This window comes from Myodes glareolus, chromosome 2 (assembly GCF_982192425.1).
Source record: "Myodes glareolus chromosome 2, mMyoGla1.1, whole genome shotgun sequence".
In the NCBI taxonomy this organism is placed as follows: domain Eukaryota; kingdom Metazoa; phylum Chordata; class Mammalia; order Rodentia; family Cricetidae; genus Myodes; species Myodes glareolus.
This window is the reverse complement of record NC_142027.1, coordinates 129,892,305-129,918,482: the sequence shown is the minus strand read 5'-3', so window position 1 is coordinate 129,918,482 and position 26,178 is coordinate 129,892,305. Positions and strand designations below refer to the sequence as shown.

The 26,178-nt window shown below is 52.2% G+C and overlaps 1 protein-coding gene across 4 annotated transcripts; it reads left to right on the top strand.

The window, feature by feature from the left end:
• Positions 1-6,423: 6,423 nt before the first annotated feature.
• LOC125410924 (uncharacterized) lies at positions 6,424-20,280 on the top strand. Of its 4 annotated transcripts, XM_087903689.1 has the most exons (7): positions 6,424-6,855; positions 7,110-7,160; positions 7,254-7,395; positions 9,991-10,191; positions 10,303-10,427; positions 11,815-13,066; positions 13,390-20,280. In XM_087903689.1, the coding sequence occupies exons 1-4, from the start codon at positions 6,690-6,692 to the stop codon at positions 10,160-10,162; spliced, it is 531 nt and encodes a 176-aa protein (XP_087759815.1). In that variant the 5' UTR covers positions 6,424-6,689; the 3' UTR covers positions 10,163-10,191; positions 10,303-10,427; positions 11,815-13,066; positions 13,390-20,280. The 4 variants fall into 4 exon arrangements, 1 of the variants encoding a protein (XP_087759815.1); XR_015737319.1 differs by lacking the exons at positions 7,110-7,160; positions 9,991-10,191 and having other exon boundaries at positions 6,474-6,855; positions 11,815-12,755; positions 12,974-13,066; XR_015737320.1 differs by lacking the exons at positions 7,110-7,160; positions 9,991-10,191 and having other exon boundaries at positions 6,471-6,855; positions 7,285-7,395.
• Positions 20,281-26,178: the final 5,898 nt, after the last annotated feature.

Sequence of the window (26,178 nt, the reverse complement as noted above, 5' to 3'; positions counted from 1 at the left end):
GTCTTCCAGATCACAGCCTGTTCAGCTGTCCTCTCTACACAATGACATGGAGGCCCCCACCCTGGCAGACTCTGTCAAGCTGTGAAGCGAGATGGGGACAGGGATTTCCACAGGCTAGCATGTGTGTGCCAATGTGTGTAGGCATGTGTGTACGTGTGTATTCAAATGTGTGTACATATTCGTGTATGTGTGCATGTGTGGGGATGTATGTAGATGTGAGTACATATGTGTGAGGGCACGTAAATGCGTATAAATGCATATATAATTTCACATTCACATCAGTCCCAAAGGAGAGGCTGATCTTCCAGTCGTCATGAACATAAGAAAACTGACTTAATCTGGAAATGAACAGGACCCCCAGAGAGCAAGAGGCTGGGCTGGATATGCCCTGCTGGCAATGCCAGAGCTAGGTATGTGATCACAGAGTTAGCAGGCAGCCAAGGCCAGGGCAGGACTTTGAAAGCCAGCATAAACCTTGCTGCTCATTGTGAGGCCGGAGAGGCTGTGGTGGAGGAGCAATGAGGTCAGCCTGCATTTTCAGAGACTCCTGGAACTGTCAAAGGGGACAGGCTGGGGGCACCAGGCAGGGGTAGCAGGAGCAGGCAACATGCTTAGTGTTTCAGTGTGCGGTGAGGGTGGGGATGTCGCAGTGAGATTTTGGAGAGGATCCAGTGGGGTATGGGTGCTGCGAGTGTGGTATCTGTGAGGTCTTCCACAGGGCTCACCTCCCCCAGCCCCAGTTCCTCTGCCCCTTCTCTGGCCCCTCAGCATCTGTCGCGTCGGGAAAAGCTGAAAGACTTTGTCCCTGCTTCGGTAGGCAGAGGAGCAGCTGGAGGCCTGGCCGGGGCTTTTCTCTCTGCAGCAGCTTTGCGATTGGCTGGGCGGCACCTGCTGCGCGGCTGGGAGCCCAGGAGCAGGTGCGGGCGTCTGGGCATCTGCAGAACTGTTTGCAGATGGATAATGAGGCGGGATGAAGGAGGCATGCCTGCCCTGCCCTGCCCTTCTCTGGTTCAGACACAAAGGGCCAGATAAAGAAGCTGAATGAGCAAGGGTGGAGAGGGGGACAGGGTGGGGACAAAGGGAAAAGATGACAGAGGGACAGGGGCCTGCATGCAGCCCTAGGTGCACAAGAGTGAGGGGGCAGAGAAGACTCAACAAGGAATCAAGTCTGGGGTCGGGAGGCCCCAGAACTGTCCTTGGGAGCAGTGTCCTGGCCTCTGAGCCTTGCTGTTGGCTTACTAAATGAAGTGATGGGCTGAGTCCTGGCTGCCCCAGACTTTATTCCATGAAGCAGGTGTAGTTCAAACCCTGCTGGTACAAAGAGGCCTGATGAGTGACCATGAGCGTGGTGCAGGGAAGACATGGACACACACAATGACAAGGCTCGGCGCTTTGTGCTGTCATGCAGGAGTGCATTTGTTCCTAAGGCCCTTTACAGTAACTGCCTGGGAATGGGAACGTGGTAGGGTCTCCGAGTAGGGGTGGGAGAGACCTAAGCCATGGGATAATCATAGGGAGAAAATTCAGTTATGCTTCAAAATGAAAAAGAGAGGGAGGAAGAGAGAAGAGAGACAGAGAGAAGAGAGGAGAGAGAGAGAGAGAGAGAGAGAGAGAGAGAGAGAGAGAACAAACTAGGCCTCTTGAGGTCTCCTCTCTCCGTGTGTGACAGCTGCCCACCACCATGGTACCCACATGATCTGTCGAGCCAGGTCACTGAGGCAGAGCCAATGCAGGCGGCAGCTTGGATTTGGATGCTTCATCAGCAGAACTGCGGTCCACGGCAGGGGTTCTCAGACTTCTCCCACTCATGCCCCTTTCACCTGAAAAATGTGGACCTGATCCTGGGTGGAAAGATAGTGGAACAGTCATATAAAGGAAGCAGTCACCAAAGACACAGACAGATTAACGTCAAGGCTGAGGAGAGCCTGGTGGTGACGGAGCTTGCTGTGCACAGGGGAGGGCCTGAAGCTTGGCTCCCTGAAACCCAAGAAATGCTGGATGGTGGACATGGCGCCTGGCCTAGTTCCAGCCACAGAAAGGATGCCCCAGGCAAGCTGGCTAGCCATATTGGTGAACTCTGGGTTTGTCTGAGAGTCCCTCACTCAGTGAATTAGTAGGAAGAGCAATGTAGGAAGATTTCCATTATCAACCTAGGGGTCTCTACATACTTATGAACACACGTGTGGTCCCCCAAAAGACATGCACTTGCACAGTAACATGGATGCAAAACACCAATATACAGATTACATCACAGCACACACATAAAAATGGAAAAGTAATTTTTAGCGTTTTTATTTACTTTAAATTAGGTATAAATGTGTGTGTGTGGGGGGATATGTCCATATGAGTGCAGGTGCCAAAGGAGGCCAGAAGGGAGCACAGGATCCCCAGGAGCTGAAGTTAGGAATGGGTGTGAGATGCCTGATGTGGGTGCTGGGAAGGGCACTCAGATCCTCTTAGGAGCCGTACTTGTTCTTAGCCACTGAGCCTTCTCTCCAGTCCACACATGTTTTACCTGAAAACACTTCTTTAGGCCAGGTGGTGGGGGTGTACGCCTTTAAACCCAGTACTCAGGAGGCAGAAACAGGCGGATCTCTGTGAGTTCAAGACAAGCCTGGTTTACAGAATGAGTTCCAGGACAGTCCCCAAAGCTACAGAGAAACCCTGTCTTGAAAAAACCATAAATAAATAAATAAATAAATAAATCACTTTTTAAATATGAGCTCAGCTTTTACCGGATGCAGAATGTCACAAATGAGAGGATTTTACCAGATGTCTGATCCTGCAGAACCTAGGGAATTTTCAGCTTTTCAGAGTTGATTAATAGTTTGATTTTATAACTGTCAAATCTGAGAATGCTATTTCACATATGGTACACATGGCAAAAACATTAAGGCTAATTCAGAAAGTTCTGGAAATTCTGCCCAAGCCCAAATTCATTTTTTTTTAAAAAAATGAAACTCAAGTCAGTCACTCAAATAGCAATTTTAAATTCAAACCTTCTAGCAATCTAATCCAAAGGTGAACCAGTTCATGCTGAGAGCAATGGCAGGAAACCAATAAATGCTCATTCTCCACAATTCAGCCACTGTGTTTGAAAGGAGCAAACAACTTTGTGTGCAGTCTGAGCCATAATTCCTAATGTAGGCCAGTCCTAGGCCTCGACCTGGGCACTTCAGGCTCTGAGTAGCATGTGTGTGTGTTGTGTGTTCAGAACCAAGACTGTAGGGAAGCCATGAGATGCAACATGGGGGCACTGCCAGAAGCATCTTGAAGTCTTGCATTTCAGAAGCCCCTTACTGATACCAGCTTCTCTTGTAACCTCATGCTCAGTTACATGACCCAATGTGAGGCCATGACCCTCAGTTTAAGCAGCTAAAATCAGGGCTGAGAAATTCCTCCGTGGGTAGGAATGCTTGCTGCACAAGTGTGAGAATCTCTTCGCTCCTGTGAGACCTGTGTGTCCCAACATGTGACTTCACGTGGAGCTGTGAACCAAGATCTACGCACCCCAGAGGGAACATGGAGTGCTGCTGTGGTGACCCTGAGCTGGTGTTCCTTCTGAAGGGAGACAGAAGTGGCTGCACCCGGGAGGGACTGCAGCACATCAATGCATTCCTGCTTCACTCAGAGTGGCTCATTGCTTCCCAGGGGACAGTGGACATGGGCGCAGAGGCTCTCAGAGCGCCACGTTCCCCTCACGGCCTGGCTCTCCCAGGCAAGCCGGGCTTTCTCAGAGTCTTCTCTGAGAGACTTTATGTGTTTGAGTAGAATGCTACCAACAATTTCTCAGAGGGTTGGAGGAAGGAGCGAGGGTAAAGCACTCAGAATAGTGTCCTGCAAGGATGTGGACATAAACTTGGAACTCACTGCTTCTGAAGGGGATGGTGGGACTTGGAACTAGCTACAGGGACTTGACGGGCCCAGTTCTCTAGACATCTCTTTAGGGATGAAAAGAAGAACGTGCTCTTCTGTTTCTTCTTTCCTAGACACATTGCCACAGAGTCCCACTAGAATTATGGGTTGTGCCTTGAAGCCATAATGCCCCATGTGAAGGGGTGGGGCACCAGGTCCAGATTAGGTGCCTGTTTTATTCTCAAGTGCATCTTTTGAAGTCTGATAGCACCCACTCCTGTTGCCCTGACAGCCAGCACCCAACAAGAGTTACTGGGATCACTTTAAAGAAAGTTAGAAAGGGGATGTAGCTTAGTGTCTTGGGGGTTCTGGAGCTCAAGGGAGCTGCATCTGTAAGCATCTCCCACAGACAGGATCTTTGGCCAGCAGTGGTGATGTTGGTTGTGTTCACTCACCATCGCTACTTAGGCAATGAGATGAGGGTCAGAGTTACACAAGTAGGGAGGTGGGATGGAGTCTATCTCTCACTGCTAGGCTGTCTGGGAATCCCAAAGAACACACTGTGTAGAGGGAAGAGTGTAGAAAATGGTACACTCCATTTTGTTTTCAGCAGATGGGCAAAAGGAGGTCAAAGGTCTAAGTGCACCCACAGGACTAGATGAAGAATGATGGAGAACCAGGGACAGAGGATATCTGGCAAGCCCAGGCTGGCTTGGGGGTCTGCTAGGCACGGGCTCTGCCCCTCCTTACTGCTCTCAATTTACATCTCACCTGGAGTCTATTAGTATTAACCTCTTTTACACGGAGCCCACAGCATCCCCTAACGTATCCACCCCGCCCATTGCTTGCCTTGGCGAGATATCTCCAGACACCGGCAAGCAGAAACACAGACACACCGCTGATTTCTGAAAAGATTAAGATGGGGGCAAGAGAAGCGAGGCAGCGGCAGGCAAGTGCCTCGAATCTTTTCCTAAATGGATAAGGAAACTGGACCGGTAGAGGATTCAAGAACAAAGTATAAGAAAGACAGTTGGCAGTTCATCTTCAAGGTCAGCTTGTCTGGATTTGGGGTCGCCTGGGAGACACACATCTAGGTGTGCCTGTAAGGATGCAGTCAGAGAGGTTTGGCTGAGGAGGGAAGATCCACTGGATGTGGACGGCTCCATCCTATTGTCTGGATGCCGGCGCTGAGTTGAGCAGCGGTCTTCACCCCTCCTCGCTTCCTGCCTGCAGATGAAGTGTGAGCAGATGCCATGCCATGCCTTCCCCACCATGCTGGACTGCACCCTCAAACCAGGAGCCAAGATGAACCCTCCCTTCCTTGGGCTGGTTTTATCAGGTCTTCGACTATGGAAACAAGGCTGATAGGGATTGCTTGGGCGTCTCAGGGAAGAAAGAGGTCATCTATGTGCACCCTCCCTGCTCGCTGCCAACCTTGGGCTTGTATCATGGGGAGGTCCGAAGGGGAAGCCAAGGTCCTGAGCTCTGCTCTAGGAATCAAGACCAAGCACAAGGCTATGCTGGCGCCATCAGTTATCCCGTGTTGTCCTCCAGCTCTGCACATTTGTGGGTCTGCTGAAGGGCAGGCTGGGGGTTCTCAGCGAGAGATGTGTGCAGAAGACCAGGAAGCACGGGTCCAAATCTCTCGTGGGTCCCTCAGAGAGGCTGCGTGCAGTCACCATCACCTCTCACAGCCTCTGGGTGTGAGCAGTGAAAATGAACAGACCCCAAAGTGTGAAATGAAAGGTGAGGGCTGGGCCAGGCACACTGTGGAGCAGGTCACTCACTGCTACCCCTGGCCTGCCTCCAGCTGAGTTCCCTTCCCTGAACCTTCATGGTAGGAGGAGAGAACACACTGTGTTGTCCTCTGAGCCCCACAGGCACACTGTGTAAGGGCCCATCCAGCCCTACTAAATAAATTCATAAAAAAAATTAAAAAAGAAAAAAAAGGTGAGCTAGCTTAATTAGGAGAATGGCTTGGTGCCCCCAGCGCAGACTTGCACTGGGTGCCCTTTCCCTATTTAGCGCCTCTCCCCTCCCCCCAGACTGGAAAGGGATAGAGACCCAATCTGGGGAGACACCCATGCACATCTGGTCACATCTGGTCAAGGGCAAGGTCAGAGCTTAAATTTAAGCTGAGGATCAGTGCCCGTCCTAGAAGCAGGGATGATCTAGCACACCAGTTTCTCAGCTGGAAGGGGCATTAATGTTGCCTGGTGGTTCGGTGGCACTGTAGTGGGACCTAGGAGGTGACAGTTACATCATGGTCTCGAAGGGTGTATGGATGGTGTTGGCTAGGAGCATCACAGAACCACAGCTCTTGGCGACTCTTTAGCATCCCTGTGGGAATCATAATGGTGCCAAAGAGTGCCGGCAAAGCAGATGCCAAAACTGTAGATGGTTGCCACAGACTTGGGTTCAAATCTTTTCGTCCCCCTGACCATGGGTCTACCTAGCAGAGTTCCCCGGGAGCCACGCCCGGGTCCTGTGGGCTAAGGTAGGTACCCGGTCCTCTTTTGGGATCCAAGCCTGGGCTTCTCTTGCTTTAGAACCAAGTCCGTGGCCGCGCCTCCGACCGTCGCGCTTCTCTCCACCGACCAACGTTGCTATGGCAGCGCTGCGGGCAGGGATGCTGAGGCTGAGGCTCGCACTAGCCCCTTTGTGAAGCGCTGGGGAGATGTTCACCCCACGTCAAGCTGCCCTGACCCTCGGACTGGAAGCTGGGTGCTTGTCGGGGGGCATCCCCACCCCCTATCCCGGAGGCCGGGTGCGGCACCTCCGCCCCTCCGCCCGCCAGCCGCTCCTGCATTAAAATTTCATGGGCGCTGCAGTAAATGAGAAGACGAAGCCGGCTGCACTGGGGGGCCGTAGGGAGGGAGGCTGCGGACCAGTGCGGGGAGGAGTTTACGAGGGGAGGCGCTTGCAGGGGCTCCCCCAGTTCTGTTGAAAGCAGGGCACAAAGAGCCCTCTGCACTCCAGCCGCAGGAACGAGGAGCCGAGGTAAGCTGGAGTCGCCATTCCCACTCTCAGTCTGGCACACCTGATTCCTGGGAGGGCGATGGGGGTCTCACAGTCCCAGGGAAGTGGTGGCCCGCACTGGGTGGGTGACGGGACCCCCAACCCGCAATGGCCAGATGTGATGCTCCAATGGATGGGTCATGGGAATTGGAACACGGAGGGTACTGGGGTGGGGGTGGGGGGTGTCTCGCAGTCAAGGTCTGAGGGGAAACAAAGACCCTTCCCTTCCCCCACAGCTAGATGTACATGGGCGTGGAGACCCCAATACACACCCACAAGGTTAGCAGGTAACTGCCTAGGCCGGAGACTGCGCCCAGGAGGTCTCAGCAAGGAGGGTGGGTTTGCTGGTGATGTCCCTGACTCCCATTCCCTCACGCCAGGCCCTTCCTCCACTTCTGGGACTCATTCCAGACTTGGGGCGTCCAGTGCATCTCCGCACCCTCATTGCGACATCGCTCTGGATGATGATCAGACATCCTCCCTCGGAAAGCCACCGCTTTGGCTAAAGAGCCCCGCAAAGTGGTAAGAACCCATTTTAGAGATAAGGAAAAGGAAGTCCAGAGAGGGGTATCAGCCTGTCCAAGGTCACACAGCCAATGATTTTTTTTAATCCAAACACGATGAACTCTGAAGCCCACGTGGCATCTCCAAAACGATTTGGGTCCACCCTAGTAACTTGGTTCCCCAACCCTCCTAGGCTCTGAGACATTCTCCGCAGAGGCTGGGATTTGAGAGGGAAAGGTTCAGACCTCTCTCATCCTGGACACGAGAGAGATTATTTCTTGGACAGAGGGATTCCGGGGACCCCGGCCTCCTCTCTCTAATCCCAGACTCCCAGCACAAGCCTCCAGGCGCCCGGGATTGCTGGCGCGCACACCCCACTGCGGAGCGAAGTCGCGCCAGGAAAACGCCCCCACCTGCTGGAGGGAGGGGCGCGGGGAGCGAGAGCGAGCGCAGAGCGAGAACTTGCTGGAAGCAGGTTTGTTTTTCTCGACATCAAGCCGGGTGCAGCCTTGCTGCCTTCCCAGAGCGCTCTTCCCAGGAGAGCCTCGGGCAGGGATGAGTAACCTCACTCCCGGGGCTCTCCGCAAGTGAGCTGGTGTCCCGCCACGTGGCCCCGCGCTTCAGCACATCTGGGGCGGGGTTGCGCATCTGAAGGTGCTCAGAATGTCTCCTGCTCCCAGAGGGGATCCACTGCCCCCGCAACATTGCCCCCCTCCCCGTCACCAACCGAGCAGCAGTCGCGGCAAGCAGGTTCCTGGGGCCACCCCATCGGATCCCTGTTTTGGGAGGAGACTGAACTCACCCCACCCAGAGTCTGGTTGATTTCCTATAGAAAGAATGCTATGTGAGCAACTTTATCTCCTGCCTGCCTCACATTGTGTCCTTTTAATATTTCTTGCGGTTGAGGTTGAGAAGGGCTCCGAAGTCCTCCCTATGCTGACCATGCAGAAAATTTAGCCCATCTCTCTGCCCCATAAAAGCGCTGCGCGGGGGTGAGGGTGGGGGTGGGGCGCATCTGATATCTTCAGGGCCCCAAAGAAGTACCCGAATCTTTCCCATCAGGTTGAAGACAATCTCTCTTACCTTTCATTAAAAAAATGAGTGTTGTCCAGGCATGGTCCTTGCAGTCTCAGCGCTTGGTGGCCTGAGGCAGGAGGATGCCAAGTTGGAGAATACCCTAGGCTACAAAAGAGTTTGAGCCAGTCAAGGTTAGTGAGATCGAGACAGAAGGGGGGGGGAGGGGAGGAGGGAGGAGAAAGTCAGGCTAGCAGTTCACCCCTACCACCTCAACACTTGGGAGGCTGAGGCATGAGGATCACCCAAAATAACAAATTAAAAAAATAATAAATCAAGGCAGAGTGTTATGATGATCCTTACCCAGGTATGGTGGTGCAGGAGCATGCTTTCAATCCCAGAGCCTGGGAGGCAGAATTAGGTGGTCCTCTGAGTTCCAGGCCAGCCTGGTCTACAGAGTGGGACCCTGTAGTGTGGGGTCATATTCTTGGGTATGGGGGCTGTTGGCTGTGAACCAGTGTCAGGGGCCAATACTGGGGGCAGACACTGTTCCACACCTGCCTGCCGGGTCAGCTCACTTGTGTGGCATCTGCCCTTCTAGATGACCTTCTGCCTTCTGCTGTTGGAACAGTATGCTTGGGGCATTGGGCCTTTTGTGTGGGTTCAATGGGCCAGTGAACAGCTTGAGGCTCCCTCTCTGTCACAGCTCCCCCCAGCCCTTGTGTGTGCCCCCCCACCCAGGCCGCTTTTGAGGCCTGGCTCATTTGTCTCTGTGAAACAATAGTCAAGATGTTCAGAGGCACCGGAAGGCTGAGGGTAACATCTGTCTCTCATCCTTTTCTGCATTGATGAGCTCAGATGAGGCAGGTGTCGCCTGCCCTGGTGCCAGGTGGTCCCTCTGGGGGAAGGAAATGCAATGACAGCCTTGACCATTGTTTCCCCCGAGGGCGCAGAGTAGGAAACAAATAACAAGAGACCCTAACTACTCTGTGGAAGCCTGAAGATAAGCTGCTTAGCTCTGGGAGGTGCGTGTGTCTGTGATCTCGTGCTTGGGGGGTGGAGGCAGGAGGATGAGGAGTTCACAGTCATTTTTGGATACAGAGCAAGGTCCAGGCAAGCCTGACTACATGGGATCCCCCCACCAACTACAAAATAATAATAATCTTGCACTTAGATATTGGGTGTAAATCAGAGAGGTAAAGTGACCCGTTAAAGACCGCACAGCAATTTAATTTGGAGTCAAGTTTCAAACCTGGATCTGGTGTGTTTGTGACAGATGTGGTGCCACCTGTCCCTTAAAAGGGGACTTAATGATTTACCCTGGGAGTGCGAAAGCAGCTGATGTAAACTGACCCCAGATAAACATGAAAGTAAATTTCTACAGTGTCTGTGGGTCTCTCTCCTTCATCCTCTGTATCCAGAGCCCAAGAGGCTCTACCGCCTGAGATGAGAGCCAAGCCCTTCAATCTTCTCAGCTGTAGAATGGGGAGCACAATCCAGGTCCGTACTGGTTTGTTCTTAGCTGGGCTCCCTTCTCCTGCCTCACCCCCACCACTCCTCTGGCTTCAGGCACTTCCTTTTGCGCTCCCCTTTGCTCAGGTCACTTCCTGCTGATCTCTGGAAGGCTCCCCAGCTTTACGTTCCCTGTGGCTTCTGGAGCTCAGGGCACCGGAGACTCCAAAGCACTTTGTGCCGGCGGGCTCTTGTCTGCTTCCTCAGTGTGAGCAACAGAAAGGGCAGGAGAAAGAGAAGCACCCGGGACCTCTGCTGAAGCCCTCCGCCATCTCCCTGACAGCTTTGGTGTGAACTGCATGTCCTTCCCACATCTCTCTGAGGGTTGTGGTGATGCCAATGTGTCCAGTGGTGTGCACCCACTCTTCATTCCTCTCTCTCTCTCTCTCTCTCTGGTAGGTGTGAGGCCTGTCTGTTCACATGCACATGGCTGCCGTGTCTCAGTGGGAAAGAAGCAAGTCTTCATCTCCTGCATGGATGCAGATGGCAGAGGCCAACAGCTTCTGAGTCTCCCAAACCTCAAGGTAGGAGAGACCTATGTCTTCTGGGTGCTAGTCATTTGTTGAGTCTTCTGTAGGTGCTTCTGGTCTTGACTTGGTGTGTGGGAGCAGAGCCATGAGCCACAGTCTACACAACCTCTGACCATGAACATCTCAGCTCTGGTCCTTTTGTCATGCATGAATATCTTTTGTAGAAAATACTGCCATAGAGGTGTAGTTAGCTTGTTTTTTAATTAGTGTACAAAATAATGGGTTTGGGGCAGGCAGAGTGCTTACCTACCATTTACAAAGTCCTGGGTTTGACCCCAGCACAGCACAAACCGGTTGCAGTAATGTAAGCCTAGAATCCCAGCACTTGGGAGGTGGACGTCAGAGGATCAGAAGTTCAGAGTTAACTCTGGCTACATAGTGCGTTTGAAGCCAACCTGGGCTTTGAGAGTCTAAGAAATGAGTAACGGGAGCTGGAATGATGGCTCAGTTGTTAAGAGCACCGGCCACTCTTGCAGAGGACCCAGGTTTGATTGCAGCACTGTACAGTGGCTCACAGCTGTGTGTAGCTCTAGTTTCAGGGGATCTGACCGCCCTTCCAACCTTCCCAGATAGTGTACATGGTGTGCAGACATGCATTCAGGCAAAACACTCATATGCAAAAGTTTTAGGAAGCTAAGAAGAAAAGAAAAACAAAACAAAAAAAGAAACTTCTGTGTGTCCCTTGCCTGCTTGTCCCCTCCCAGGCTCAGCCCTCAGAAGGCCAGTGGCTGTGACCTCCCTGTTTATCAGTCCTGTGCCGCTCAGCCCTGCTTGTACAGCTTTATCGTGATGCAGCACCTTCTGATTTAAGGGTGCGACCCAGAGATTTTGACTACAATTACCAAGTCCTGAAGCTGTGCTTAATGACATTGACGTATATCCATTGCCCTGGTGAGATGCCCCAAGCCTGGGGAATCCATTCCTCTCCCATACCCAGCCGTGTGAGCAATAAACTACTTTCTGTCACTCCCATGGGCAAGTTTCTCTTCTATGGGTGTTTGATATAAATTTGGCCACATCCACTACTCATATTCTTAGGTTTTATTTTTAATTTTTGAGAGAGAGAGAGAGAGCGTGTCTCATTATTCAGTCTGGGCTGGCCCTGAACCCATGACCTCATGTCTCAGCCTCCAAAATACTGGGATTCCAGGAGGGTACTGCTACCACATGCAGCTTGGACCTGCCTTTTTCTTAGCAGAGCCTGTGTGATTTGTCCAAGGTGTGTCAATAACCCAGCTCCTTTGTCACTGTATGTCAGTATATCTCATCATTCGTTAGGGATTTTAATTTGATCCATGCTTCCTAACTGGAGTATATCCCCTCCAAGGTTGTATGATGCCTGAGTATACAAACAGCCTATGTTTCTGCATTTATTCTCCAGGCTGAGGGGCCATGGTCACTGGTAAAGATCCCGCCAAGTTTCCGCAATAACAACTTACAGATAAGTATCCCTTCACTAGTCCCGGGGCGCCAGCCTGCTCTCTGCTGGTGCATGTGCAAAGGAGAGTTGGTCCTGGAACCCCAAGAGGGAGGGTGGATGTCTGATGGATGGCTCTGGCTCTTGGGGATGGCATTTGTAATCTTGGGTAGGCTCCTTGTCTTCCACATACACAGAGGCCTCCGCAGGGCTTCCCACAGGACACATTGCTTCTCTCAGCTCCAGGCTCCTGTGACAGCAGGCTGAGACTGTGCTACGAGATGCTTCCCCTTCCTTGGATCAGGCTCTGGACGACAGATGTAGTAAATTGTCAGGAAAGAGCAAATCTGAGCCCAGGGTTGAGAGTCAGGGCGTCTCTTCCATCCTGGTAACTTACGATGACCTGAATGAGCCCTGTACCTCCCTCTGATTCCAGACATGTTCTCTGCTGTGGGCATCCAGGAAGGGTGGGAACTGAGGTAGACAGAAGGATTGCTTTCACTCCCAGACATTGCCTTGAATGGCTATTATAGTGCCTTGTATGGCAGGGCAGGATGTGTCCCAGGGTCCAGAGAGAGGGATAGGTTTCCAGCAATGGCAGCAGTACTGAGGTCAGAGCTCCAGGCCCCTACTCCATCAGGACTCCCCCTCTGCTGGCCCTAAGTTGCCCAGCTTGCTCTGAGATTTCCTGGATCACAAAGGAAACCACAGTGTGTCCATGTTTGTGAAGGATGCTCTGGGTGGCAGGGAAGAAGGAGGCAGGTGAGGCTCTTGGACCAAAGCAGGGCTTGGGCATGGTCCTCACCTGGGCCAGGATTGGCTCTTCTGTCTTCCAGAGTCATGCTGTGTTGTCCCTGTGGGGGAGGAGCTAGAAGCTAGGCCTGTGATGATGTTGATGATGCCAGGTATGAGTGAGAAACGTGTTTCCTTTTAGGAGGGTGGGTGCTCCTCTCTCTCACATCCCATGACCTTCTGCCTCTGAGGAGGCCTGGGAGCCAGAAGCAGAAGGCTCGCTGTACTTGGCCTCAGTGGGGGAGGATGGAATTGATCTGAACCCCATAGTGAAGGCTCGGCGCGGGGATGGTCATCAGCTCACATAGATATGAACCTGCCCTTCTTTAAGGCCGTGCTGGGTGTCCAGTGGTGAATGACAGGGATGTGGTCCTACTCTCTGAGATCTTCAAGTAAGAAAACATCACCACAGCTCAGCAAGGGGGTGAGCTCTCTGTCCTGCAGAGTGTATGTGTCCATTTGGAGTGGGGATACGTACATGGGGCCTCCTCTTAGACCATGGGGATTCTGGAGGTTTCTCTTTTCCTGTGCTCGACTGCTTCTTGGTTCCTTGCCTTTGGGATTCACTCTGGGCCACCTGCTGTTGGCTTTCTGCTGATCTTTTGGGTGAACTCTGCCTTCCTCTCTAAGTTTATTGTAAAACATTTGTGTCCCACACTCTCCCTTTTGTCCCGTGTGTGTTGGGAGCACAGATTGCAGATTGGGCTATCTGGGGTACCTCAACTTCTTTCATTGTGCCTCTCCCAGATAGCTCTGCCTGTCTCCAGACCCTGGTCTGCTTTGGAGCCCTGGATTTTGACCTCATGGAACGGGGAACAACCTGTCTCCCTGAAGATGCTGTCCTTTCCGATGCCAGAGATGGAGCCCCCTGCAGAAGAGCCGTTTCTGGAAGATACATTACTTAGCATCCACCCTGCCTTTGATGAACAGATCCAGGGTGGGAGAGTGGGGCACTGGAGGCCCTTTCTGATCCCATGTGGACTGGAGGTGGGGCGGAGTTAAGCCCCTCCTAAGGACCTGTGGGTAGGGCAGGGACTCATGGGCATGGAGGAGGAGCTGCTGGGGAGGAGCCCGATGTCTGTCTTTTGTCTGTTTTTCTTTTCCTTTGTTTGCTGCTTGAATGGTGGTTCTGTTTGGGTGCTTCCTGGGTGAGGCTTAGCTACCTGCTGGTTGTGGTGAGAGGACCGCCAGTCCTGGCCTGGGAGGAGCCTGGCTAGTCTCTGTGCAGTCAGCAGGGAACCCTGGAAAGAGAAAGGGGAGTCCTAAGATAAGGAGACCCAGTAGGGAGGCCTACTGGCAGCCGCATACCTCCAGCTTCCTCAGTCACTAGATTATACCCTGCAGGGGCTACAGAGCCTTTGCCAGGACACAGGGCTGCCCAGCCATCGCCTCCCTCTGTGTTGAGTAGCTGCCAAGGGACTGAGACACCTGCACCCCTTCTCAGGGTGAGGTGCCCTAGTGTAACCCCATGTCTGTTCTCCACTGTGGGTCACAGTCCCTCCTGAAGGAGATGGCTCTACAGTGTGTGGCCTTCTCTGGGACAGCCTAGAAAGCCTTTTTCCTGGGGAGGAGGGGCTGTGGGGCTTGGCAACAGAGACTCACAGCCCCAGGCTTGAGGCCCTCAGAGCAAGATCAAGGTGCCAGAAGTAGCTTTATGTCCCTGTGTGGCCTTTCTCTGTGTCCAGAGTGAGTGGGCTCCAGGGATTTGTCCCATAAGGGCACAGTCACTTGAGGACCTAGGCTTAAGACCTCATCTGAGCTACGACACACTTTGTCTCTCCAGACCTTCTCACTGGGGCTGGGGAATCCAGCCTGTGCCTCTTGACTCTCACAGGGTCGTTTCACAAACATGAATAGCTAGAGCTGTCTCTCCTTAAGAATCCCCCATATTGGGAGGAACAGATGAATGCCAAATGGGTACACAGTTGCGGCTGTTGTGCCTGGTGTCTTGGGAACATGGTGGCTGTAGCCAGTGCAGAACCAGCTCAGGTCTTGGGGCATCCTCTGCTATACAAGTCACCGTGCTCGACCAGCCTTGATTTCCACTTTGTCATGTGGGCCATATGCTCTCCTGGTGGCTTTCCAGGGGGTCCTGTGCCTGGTGTTCCATACAGTCATGTCCATGTGGGAATTTAGGGAGGTTAGGTTGAGGGCACATCTGGATAGGTAGGGGGCTTTCTGATCCAGAGGCATTGCTGCTTGGGTCACCCATGTCTGTCTTCCTGACAAGCCTGGGGCTGAGGCCGCTTTTGGTCTCTCTTGTAGCTCTCCATGGTTTCCAGAAGGGAAGGAGCCCTGTTTCCTGTTGCCAATCTGGAGTCCACTCTGGTTCTTTGCTGTGAGCCAGTGTGGGAACCTGCTGCTGCCCAGCCATGCTTCAGACACTTGGGATTTCCTAGTCAGCGGGGAGAGAAACAGTTCCCAGGAAGGGGTAGATAATGGGCAGTCAACAGAGGCCCCGAGAGGGAGGGAGACCGCAGCTCTGGCACTCTGGAGGGGTTTCCTACTCAGGCTGACCCAACCAGGGCCTTGGAGGATGAGAAAGGTACGGTTTAACTGAGTACCCTTGGGAAGAAATTCAAGCAAAAAAGCGGGACTTTTCAGAGCCCTGAAAACACTAGTGAGCAAGCTTCAGATACTCAGGGAGGGATAGAAGGTTGAAGCAGTTCCTGGTTTTTTTTTAAATTTTTATTTATTTATTTATTTATTTATTTCTGGCTACAGAACTATTTTCTTACCAAACCCTGTCTAGAATTCTGGGAGACACAGGTTGGTCATTAGCAGGCACCTTGAAGTTGCCTGGAAAGGAAGGAAATCGAAGAGGCCAGAGGTGAGAGGGGTCTAAGCTTTAGTACATAGCTCAGTTCCCTGCATGCAGCGTTTGTAGAGGAAGGCAGGCCAGGGCAGTGGGAGCAGCCAGAGGCCTGGGAGTTGACGATAGGAGAGATGTCCATTTCCAAGCCTGGCAGCTCTGGGGTGGGGTGGGGAGGATAGATGTTTGGTGGAAAGACGCTGACGAGTGTGTTCATGTGTGTGCGCCTGTGTGTTTGTGTACATGTGTGCGCGTGAGAAGATCCTGGCTACAACCAGGGAAGGGAGTATGCCCTGAGGTCAAGCACAGGACATTTCCAGCAGAGCTGGAGTGTTTGTGGGGGCTCTGAGACCCACAGCAGAGAAACGGAAGCTCTGGGCTTCCAGCAGGGGTCACTGAGGTCAAGCTTGATTCCTGGAGGGGGTGCGTGTTGAGGGGTGTAGAGGCAGACCCCCTGCCCTGGTCAGGCCCCATGCCCAGGCTGGTGGGGACAGGAGGTCTGTGATGGTGGGGGGGCGTTAAAAGGGGGTGGGGTGCATGATGTGATTTAACCTACTAACCAACTCAGGGCTCGGCCAGGACGCTGTGGCACATGACAAGATGCCTGGCCTTCTGTCAATTGACTAATCCACTAACCTGGCCTGAGCATGTCCTACTAACCCTGCGGCAGCCAAACCCTACTAACTGCAGCCCATGGGCCTTCCCAGAGGCTGGGGCAGACGAGGCTGAGGAAGGCCCTGCCTGGGGCCTGGGATCTCTGTGCAGACCCATCCTGCAGGGCAGGGCACGCTAAGAGACACACCAACTCTGCTGCTGGGGACTGTGTACCAGCCACCTACTCTCTGTGGTGGAATGGGACCCTTCTACTCCCCTCGATGCCTGTGGTGGGCAACGAAGGTACTGCTGCCCCAGCAGGGACTTCAAAATGGAAAAAGACAGGGTGAGGGCAGGCTGCAGGGAACTCGGTGCTATGTCCATCCCCTGATCTCGGGTGTTCTGCACACAGACCCTTCTGCCTGAGGCAGACACATGCTTTGAACCCTTAACTGTCTCTTCCTGTTCTCTTCTTGCCAGCTTTCTCTCCCATAGGCAAACTCTTTTGATTACTAATTGTCTAACCCTGGGGCACCCCACCCGCACCCCGCTGCCCCTTAACTAACTAACGGCCCCGCTGCCTTCTTCTCTCCTAGTGGCTCCTGTGTGTGTCCGCTGGTGCTGTGCTCTGACCTACTAACCCGGCCCTACTAACCGGTTTCTCTAACTAATCCAGCCCTGCCGAGCTCTGGGCCTCCTGGGGGCTGGTCCCTCCTTCTGGCAAACAGATGTCCCTGGGCTGACCAGGCCAGGTCTGAGTCAGGGGACAACCATATTAGTGATGCCCAGAGGAGGAGGAGGAGGAGGCTGTCCTGTGGGTGTGGGACGCTGGGCTCCGAGCATGACCTCTCTCCTCTGTGCACAGGACTGGTTGCCATCAGGAGTGGATGGGACCAGGGGATCTTGTGGGAGCCAGTGTGGGGCCTGTGGATCTAGCGTAGGAGATACCAGGCCCTACTTAGCCTAGGCCCTCTGTGATTTGGGCCAGATAGAAAGTGTTAGGAACCCCAGAGACTGGCCATCTTATACAGGACCGCAAGGGTGTGCGTTTGAACCTCAAGCCGACAGAACGGCTTGGCCTCCGTGGAAGCTGTAAGTGAGAGCTTCCTAAGTAGGAAGTATGTGAAGCGGCCTTTCCCTGTGAAGCTACAGAACAAAGTCAGGCATTCCTCAAGTGAAGCCTGAGGAGACGGCATCCGGACACTGCAGTCTGAGAAGAGATGGCCAGTGACCAGTGGGCAGTGAGCCTGAGAGACCTTTCCCACTCAGGGGTGGGAATAGCAATCTGGAAGTAGATGCGGAACCATTTTCACACAGGAAGAAGGTGTGAGGGTATTTTTCCTCAGGAAGTGTGGAGAAAGACTCGCCCCACACTTGGAAAGGACAGACTGCCAGCTGCCCTGGTGCACAGGTGTGGAAATGCCTATGGGAAGGGGACATAGGTGCCCGGACATGACTCCTAAGGGCCCAAGGGTCACTGGGAAGTCACACCAACTGTTTATTGACCTGTTAATGCTCATGCCTCTGCCCCAGCCAGCCTCCCCCAGAGCCCGCCAGCTGCTACGCCAGGGCCACACCTGGAGGTGATTTCATGCCTCACCTCCAGTAGGCTCATGGCCTCTCTGGGCTAACCTCTGACTCCCTCGCACTAACTAGCTCTTACCCAGCTGATTCCTGCCTCTCCATGGCTGCCCCAGGGGCTGACCACTAACAGCCAGCCCTGCCTATTGGTGGGGGGGCGTATGGGCCCAGGTTCCTGGCCTGGCTTTGGCCGGCTCACTTGAACTACCCTTCCTCTGGACTAATTCATTGTTCCTTTTGGCAGAAGTGAATGGCTGTGGCTTTCTCTCTGACAGGTCTCCTTCCCTCCCGCTATTACCACTAATGGCTTGGATGGCAGCATGGCCGGGAAGGGGCTGGTACAGGTTCCTAGCTTGGTGGACGTGGGGGGAATGTAGCTAGGGAAAGTAGATCCCATGACTGCTCTGGGTCAGAGCTTCCAAATATCAGTCAAGGTGGTACCCAGGCTGGGGTGTGGCTCAGGCCAGAAGAAAGGATACGGTCATCTACTGAGCACCTTGGTGGGGTCAGACCTACAGTCAGCCTTCTAGAGGTGTGGCCACTGACCCAACCCCCTAATCTTATGACCTGCAGGGCCTGTTATCTCCTGGAAACTACAGCCTCAGTCCTCATAAGCAGAGGCAGCTCGTAAGTTTCACCTAAGACACCTGTCCGGTTTCCTCAAAGGATTTGTTATTTACGGAATTGCTGGAGACAAGACCAGGGTCTGCTTTGAGTCCTTGTTTGAGAGACTTACAGAGTTTTGTCCCTATAAACACCAAACTCAGACAGAAAAATCCACAAGGGCTGTAAATTCTCCAGCCACTCCCACCCTAGAGAAGCCCAGCTTCTCTAACTCTTCTAAGGCAACTCTTTGACACAGGGTGCACTGAGGCGAGGGGGTGTGGCTGGTAAGGGGGGGGGGTCTTAAGGCAAGGGGATGTCCTTGGTGACCAGGAGTAGCAGGGGTGTGACACCAGGCTGAGGCGGGCCAGAGGGTCTTGTTTCACTGAGTTGGTCTGGCCTACAGGTCAGAGCCTAGACTATTGGAGGCTCAGCGGCACTGTTTGGACCTGTGGGTGACCTCAGGAACAGGTTGCCTGGGTCAGCGGGTGCTGTGAGAGCTGCTTTCCCATGGGTTAGGTCTCACTGCAACAGTTACCCAGCCACCAGCGAGCCTGTAGGAGCTACAGCGGAAATGGAGGAGATGCCCCTTAGGGAGGTGGGTTAGCATACGAGATAGGACTGGGATGCACCGCTGCTGCCCTCTCATGGCCGCTCCGCTTCATTTTACCCACAATGCCCAGGAGCTCACGCAGCAGAGGCTGCCCTCCTGGGGCCCTGCGCTGCACCAGGCTCTGGTACAGCTGCTGAGACTGGACCTCAGCCTTCTCCTCGAAGGCATGAGAGTCCCGATATGGTCCTCAGTAGCTGAAATTCTGTGTGGTGGTCCCAGGACAAAGAGCTCGAGTGAGGCAAGCAGTGGGGAGAGCTCTCAGAACAGGCGTCACACCAGCCAAACTTTGGTAAGCAAGGCACGGCTGAGTACAAGCCCCAGGCAACTCAAGATCAGAGAGGATCCAAACAGATTCTGGGGGAGCGTATTAGGTGAAGGGGCTCAGGATGGGGCAAATCCCAGGCCTCGTTGTCAGCAAAAGCGGGCTTCATCCTTGGGGTGCCAGATGTGGTCTGCACTTGTAATTCGTAGCACTAAGGCGTTAGAGACAGATCTGTGGGGTCCACCGGCCTATCAGCCTAGCTCATCATACGGTCTGAGCCGGTGGCAGGGCTGGGGTTTCACGCTACTTCCGTCTCTTCAGCCGAGCAGGGAGGAGCTTGCAGTGTGTGCGGGCCACATTCTACACTGCACCAGAACTTCTGGTCACTAGGAAGACCCTTTGGTCTAACTGGAAAGGAGCAGGGTTCATAGTGCTCACCCTCAACCTTCATTGGGGTTCATGAGAGATACCTGGAAAGCAAGGGACAGAAGTGACAGGAACTTAAAACTTAATACAGACCCCAGGCCCCAATGGTGTATGCCTCCTTCAGAAGATCTGGAGGTAGGTGATGTTGACAGTGATGGTGTGTGTGTGTGTGTGTGTGCGCGCACGCACATGTGTGTGCATGTGTGTGTATGTGTGTGTGTATGTGCATGCATGAGGGTGGGAGAAGAGAGTATGACTAGAGGAAGTCGAGCCTCTGACGGCACATTCTCTTTTGTCCCTGGGCTGCTCCTCCTCCTGTCTTTTCCACTAAACTTTAGGCTTGTTTTGAGCAGGAGCCTACAGGTTACAGTGGAGCCTCCTGTCTGAAGGTGTCAGTATCTCTTTACAGCCTGCCTGGAGGGAGGGGCCACTGTGGATTCTGCCCCAGGGTGGGTTGGTGGCAGTAGGACAGCCTGGGGGTGCTCAGGGTGGGAGCCCTGGTGCAGCCCTGGGGTCCCCCAACAGTCTCTGTGGAATCTGTTCTAGGGCCCATTGTTTTATGACCAGCTTATCAGAGATGTGTGCATTGTTTCTGCTGGGGAATGCTGACTGTGGGCCCTGGAAGCCTGCTGTAAAGCCTGGATTGTTCTGTGGGTTCACCCACAGTTACTGGGTCTTTTGATGTTCATGCTTGTTGCTGAGTCTGTGTAAGATGCCATTTTGATATTAAAACTGGCACACACTGGAGAGTGACTGGTTTATGAGGTGGAGGGATGTGTTGTCTTGGGAAGGGGCACTCAACATGGCTTCTGAGACAGTGTTAGCAGAGTTGCCAAGTCAGCCCAACAAAAGAAGCACTCCTTATTTTATTAAAACATTTGGAACCGGTGTGGCAGCACAGGGCTTTAATTCCAGCACTTGGATCTCTTTGAATTTGAAGCCAGGAAACCTGTCTCGAAAAACCAAAACCAAACCAAACCAAACCCAAACAAACCAAACCAAAGCAAACCAAAAACCAACCAACCTAAAACCATACCAAAACCAATCAACCAACCACCACCATCACTAACAACAACAACAACAACAACAAAAACAAACATGAAAAACAAACAAAAGCCACTTGACTCACCAGGTGGAATGCTTGCTATGCAAACTTGGTGGTGAGTTTAATCCCTGAAACACACAGTAGAAAGAGGGAACAGGTTCCCGAAAGGTGGTCCTTCGACCTCTCCATGTGTGCATCCTGGGATGTCATCCCCCACATGTGCATCCTGGGCTGTCATCCCCCAACGTGTGCATCCTGGGGTGTCAACCCTCACGTGTGCATCCTGGGGTGTCATCCCCCCACGTGTGCATCCTGGGGTGTCATCCCCCCATGTGTGCATCCTGGGGTGTCAACCCTCACATGTGCATCCTGGGATGTCATCCCCCACGTGTGCATCCTGGGGTGTCACCCCCCCCCCCTTGCCTGTCTCAGTATATAAAATAGAACTTTCATAGGGCCGTGGAGACAATTCAGAAGGTGAAGTACTTGCTGCACAAGTGTGAGGATCTGAACTCAGATCTCAGCACAGATATGATGTGTGCTTGGAACCCCAGCCCAGGGGAAATACAGACAGGCAGACTGCTGGAGCTCATTTATCAGCAAACCTCGCCTAGTTGATGAGTTTCAGTCAGCAAGAAGCCCTGCCTCAAAATGTAAGACAGAGGCGTGACACCCGAGGCTGACTTCTGGCTACCATACACGTGTGAATGTGCACCCTACCCATGTACACACCCCAAACACCACACTATATGCACACACACACACACACACATACATGCAGTGCATAGGCGCGCACGCACACACACACACACACACATACACACACACACACACACACACACACACTTGTGTTTTGGAGCTGGTCTCACTAGAGTGGCTTCAAACCTCTGGCCTCCTGCCTCAGACTCTATTGTGGCTGATTACTACAGCCAGAGCACTGTACAGCTAACTGTGAAGTACACACATGTGTGACTACTACAGCCAGAGCCCTGTGCAGCTAACTGTAAAGTACACATGAGTTACTCGACCATCCTAAGTGGAAAACTTGGTGCTATCAAATGTGCTACCTTTGCCACCATCAGTAATTTTCTTTTTCATACCTTGCTTCTTTTGTGTCCAGAGTGGGCCTTACAGAGATCTAAGCTCTTTTTTTTTCCTGTAATGTTGTTACATGTAACCTCATTGGTGGGAGAGAAAAATGTGCTCAGTGCATGGCTGTGAGAGGATAATGAATATCTGACACACTCTACTGTCTCCCTTGGCAGCACCAGTGACAGACATTGCTTGTTGATCACCTATCTCTCTTTGGGAACTGAGGTGTGTCTTTAGGGTCTTTTTCAGAACAATGTTTTAGTGAGTCTTCTTTCAAATGGATTCTCCTGAGGAACGTTTGAATCTGGGCACGGCCAATTCCTTGCTGTATCTGGAGAAGAGCTGACATTCTCTGAGCTACCATTTTCTTTGTACAATGGGGACTGTAAAGTTTTTTTTGGCCCAACAAACCTCTCCACCTATGCAATAATCCAAATCAGACCAAATCAAGCCAACTTAGAAAAAGTCCAGGCTTAATAGATGCCAGCATTCCTGGGTGGCCCTTCGGAAAAACACTGAGAGGGGGAAGGAGAATCGGGGAGACCATGTGTTCGGTCTCTGGGGGGTAGTTTAAATATCCTGTGGGAGTGGTCTTGACCCTCTCTGGCAAGGGGGTCAGTGTTTGGTTGGTTTTCTCAGAGGTGGAGTCTGGACTGCAGCAACTCCTGGGGAGGGGGCTTGGAATGGAACTTTCCACTAAACATTCCAGACTCCTTGTAAACATGGATGCCAGGGAGGCTGGGGTGATGCTTCCAACCAAACATCCCAGACTCCTTGGATAAAGGGGGCACGGGCTCAAGTCTGGCATGGGGTGATGTGGGAGAAGGGAAAGTTGGGAGTTGGTGGGCTCAAGCTCAGTGAGAGGTGTGGCTGGAGAGGCATCCGGTAACTGCCATCCTGGAGACCTCAAGCAGCTGTTTCTTGAGGGAGATGAGAAGGCAGCTGGCTAGGAGAAAAAAATATATTGCTATTACCAGCACTATTAATGGGGCTGGTCATGGGAGGGGTCATTAACTGCCAGAAAGAATGGGACAGAGAAGTGCCCTGGTTGTACAGGTGAGGCTTGGGTGAATAAGTGAGACATGAAAGCAGATATGCCTTTTAAAACCAGATTTTAGTTGGTTGGTGTTCTTTTGAGCAAGGAGAGTTGTTACTAATAGTGAAGTCCTAGGAGCTGGTGCAGATGTTGGCATTGTCTAGAAGGCCCTCTGTAAGTTGGTCTTGGCCCAAACAGACTCCTGTAAAATATGCTTGAAAATGGGCAGGGTTAAAATAGGCTCTGGAGACTGTTAGTTTTTACCAGACCAAATTTTTAGCAACATTTTAGAAGACACTTAAAGGGAATTGGGAACTTTGGATCTCTGAAGATATATCTGAAACCTGTTAACCCTAGACTATGAAGCCTGTGAAAGAGGCACACTTGTTTGTATTTTTAGCAGGAAACTTAACAAATGAAGTAATGAGTTATGAGAGCTACCAGTGCCTGAAGTCGTCAAATGCCATTAGACAGATCTGGGAGGGATAAATGAGCAGAAATGAGACAGCTTTTTTAGCTACACAGGCAATCCCAAGCCTCTCCATAGTCTTTGGAGAACATCAGCCTTAGAATCAGTGCTTACCATTAGCTGCTGAGTCCAGGAGGCCCGAAGATTTTCCTGTTGGGGGAAAATTTAGTCTGCCTGTCTTAGAGGATGAGATGATTGATCCCCTGGTGTAGCGTCCAGAAACCTGATGAGGTGGAAAGCTGCTGTGACTTACGCCTTCAGAAAGCCACATTTTGCTGTGTGGTGGCTTTGCCATACCCAAAGGCAAGCCTTGAGGCAGGTCTTTTGTAACCTTGCATCTTCTTGGAGGAGATATAGGATGCTGCAGGAGCTAGCATGTCTCTGTATTAGATGCTCTTTTGTTAAATGCCATACTCTCAGATCTGTAAAGACTCTTGAGAATTGGGTACCATTGTCTGTTAGTTATATTTAAATTAGACAGTAAGTTAAATTTAGACATTTTTTTTTACTGAATTAGTTCCGGCTTACCAATGCTAGTAAATGTAGAAAGATTAAAGGGAATATTTTAGTAAGTTAAGGAATTTGGGAGGTGGAATGTCTCTTTAGGTCCATCACACATGGATACTCTTATCCAAGATGACACTGAGGTCAAAATGGTTACCTATGTGTTTATATTTTTTTAAGCTGTTGTAATCTGTAGTTACAAGTTTTACAGATCTTAAGACATATATTCACACAGAGAATAAGACAAGCATACTGTGAAAACAAACACACATACACACATAGACATAAAAGCATAGTGTGTTAGGAACCTGTGTTAGCTGACCAGAAGCCAGGGAAGCACACATGTGGTCCTGTTAAGGACAGATTAGCAGATGCTGTAAGAGGGAACAGAAACATAAGGACGGAAGAACTACACAGTTTTAGAGCGGAAGGACAGGGGAAAACAGTTCCATTGTAGGGTTCCAGCGTGACCAGATTAATGCCGGGAGTGGAGACAAACAATACACAGCTAGAGAAGTGGGGAGGGAGATCAGGGAAGGGGAGCAGGAGCAAGGGCACAGCATCTGGAAACCATGGGCATTCGGAGCCTTGTTTGTTTTACATTAGGCATTAGATAGCCCCAATTTAAAAGGATTTTTATAAAAGGCAGCACAAGGGCATTTGGAGATCAGGCCTCAAATTGCAAGTGTCCATTTTTACAAGTCTTTACCAAGTCTCAGAACTCAAAGTCTACCACAATGCGTCCACTGTGATAAGACTCTTGAGCCAAAAACAGGTGGGGGTGTGAATTCCTTGGGCAGGAGTCTCCTCTGAAGGAGCTCACAAGGGCAAGGACTGCCTCACCCCTTAGTCAGGTCCCGGGTCCCGCACTGGCCATGACTTCAGCAGACTGCCTGACAAACAAATTAGGCCCTGGGCCTTAAGGGCATTGATTTGAATGAAGGGGAACTAACCCAGATGAAGCCATCTTAGCCTGGTGCCTCCATGCGCCTTCTCACACGGGCGAGAAGGGCATTTTCCAACATGTAGCCCTGAGCCAATGGGGAAAAAAAGCCCCACCCCCCCCCCCACGGGACCTCCAGATGTAAAGCTTTTCTGGCCCAACAAACCTCTCCACTGATGCAATAATCCAAATCAGACCAAATCAAACCAAATTAGAAAAAGCCCAGGTTTAATGGATGCCAGTGCTCCTGGGTAGCTACGGAAAAACATGGAGAGGGGGAAAGAGAACTGGGGAGACCACGTGTTCATTCTCTGGGGGGGCAGTTTAAATAGCCTGTGGGAGTGGTCTTGGCCTTCCCTGGGAGGGGGTCACTGTTTGGTGGGGTTTCTCAGAGGTGGAGTCTGACTGTGGCAACTCCCAGGGGAAGGGGCTTGAATTGGAACTTTCCACCAAACAGAGACCACACTCTCATCCAGTATGGGTGATGTGAAGGTCTCCCAGGGTTTTTGCTGAACTGAGCTGAACTCCTACCATGCCCCAGGTGACAGAGTATAGGGTCAGGGGCTTTCCAGCCAGAGGGAACAGGAAGCTGGGCTTTCTGGAAGAGGCTGAGATGAAGTAGCAACTGCCAAAGGCCCCAGCATTTCGGGTGGTTCCTTCACAATCCATCATGAAGTCCTGGGGAGATGGGGCATGGTGAACGCTGAGACTGGGCTAGGGGGCATCAGGAGGGGTCTTGCCTGTACTGAGAGCCGAGGGCTGATTCATGTAGCGGTGCTCAGGAGTGCTGGAGTTCTCAGGGAGTACGGCACACGGTTGGTGAGCATAGAGAAAGGAGGGAGGGAAGCTAGTGGCTTTCGGGGAGCCCCAGCTCCAGAGCTGGCAGAGCCTGCAGTACCATAGCCAGATGCACGCATGGGATGCACGATCATCCACTTGGCACTCCCAGCACCTCCTGGAACTTGCCCAGCCCAGGAATCTGCCAGGGAATCCCTGTCTCCATTCCTGGGCTTCTATGGCTTCTGCCAAGCTGTATGTCCCGTGAGGGAATTGCTGAAACCTTGTGCCCTCAGTTTTCCCAGAGAGACCTGGATCCAGCATGGCTTCTTCTGCTCTGCCTGTGACTCTCCCAGGCATAGCTCCACCTCCCTGTCCATGTGGTAGGTAGGAACTGAGTGCTTCTGTGTCCTGGGCACTGGCTGGCTGCCAGGTTCTCCAAGTGACCTTTCTGTGACCCTTCTGCACCTGCTTGTTTTCTCTGAAGGCCTTTCTTTGCAGGACTAGGGCTCTCTTCCACCTGATGCACAAGGCCCTCAGCTCATCATCAAAGACAGCCTGCTTGGGAGTCCACCTGTAGTCCCTCCTTTCTTCCCTCAGAGTGACAAAATGCCTGGCAGAGACCGCATGACCAAAGGAAAGCACTTGTTTGGCTCATGTTTCGGAGGATTCTGTCTGTCACCCATTGGCTGCTTGGGCAGAATATCCTGGCAGCCAGCTTGTGTGGTGAGGTCTTCACCTTACCGTGGGCAGGAGCCAAGCAGGATAGCTACAGGAAG

Bases quoted from the DNA above. Each gene is read 5' to 3' on its own strand.
- LOC125410924 (XM_087903689.1), top strand. From the start codon at position 6,690: ATGAGAAGACGAAGCCGGCTGCACTGGGGGGCCGTAGGGAGGGAGGCT. The intron at 6,856-7,109 runs GTAAGCTGGAGT...CTTCCCCCACAG, and splicing joins CGCAGGAACGAGGAGCCGAG to CTAGATGTACATGGGCGTGG. The intron at 7,396-9,990 runs GTAAGAACCCAT...CCCTTTGCTCAG, and splicing joins CTAAAGAGCCCCGCAAAGTG to GTCACTTCCTGCTGATCTCT.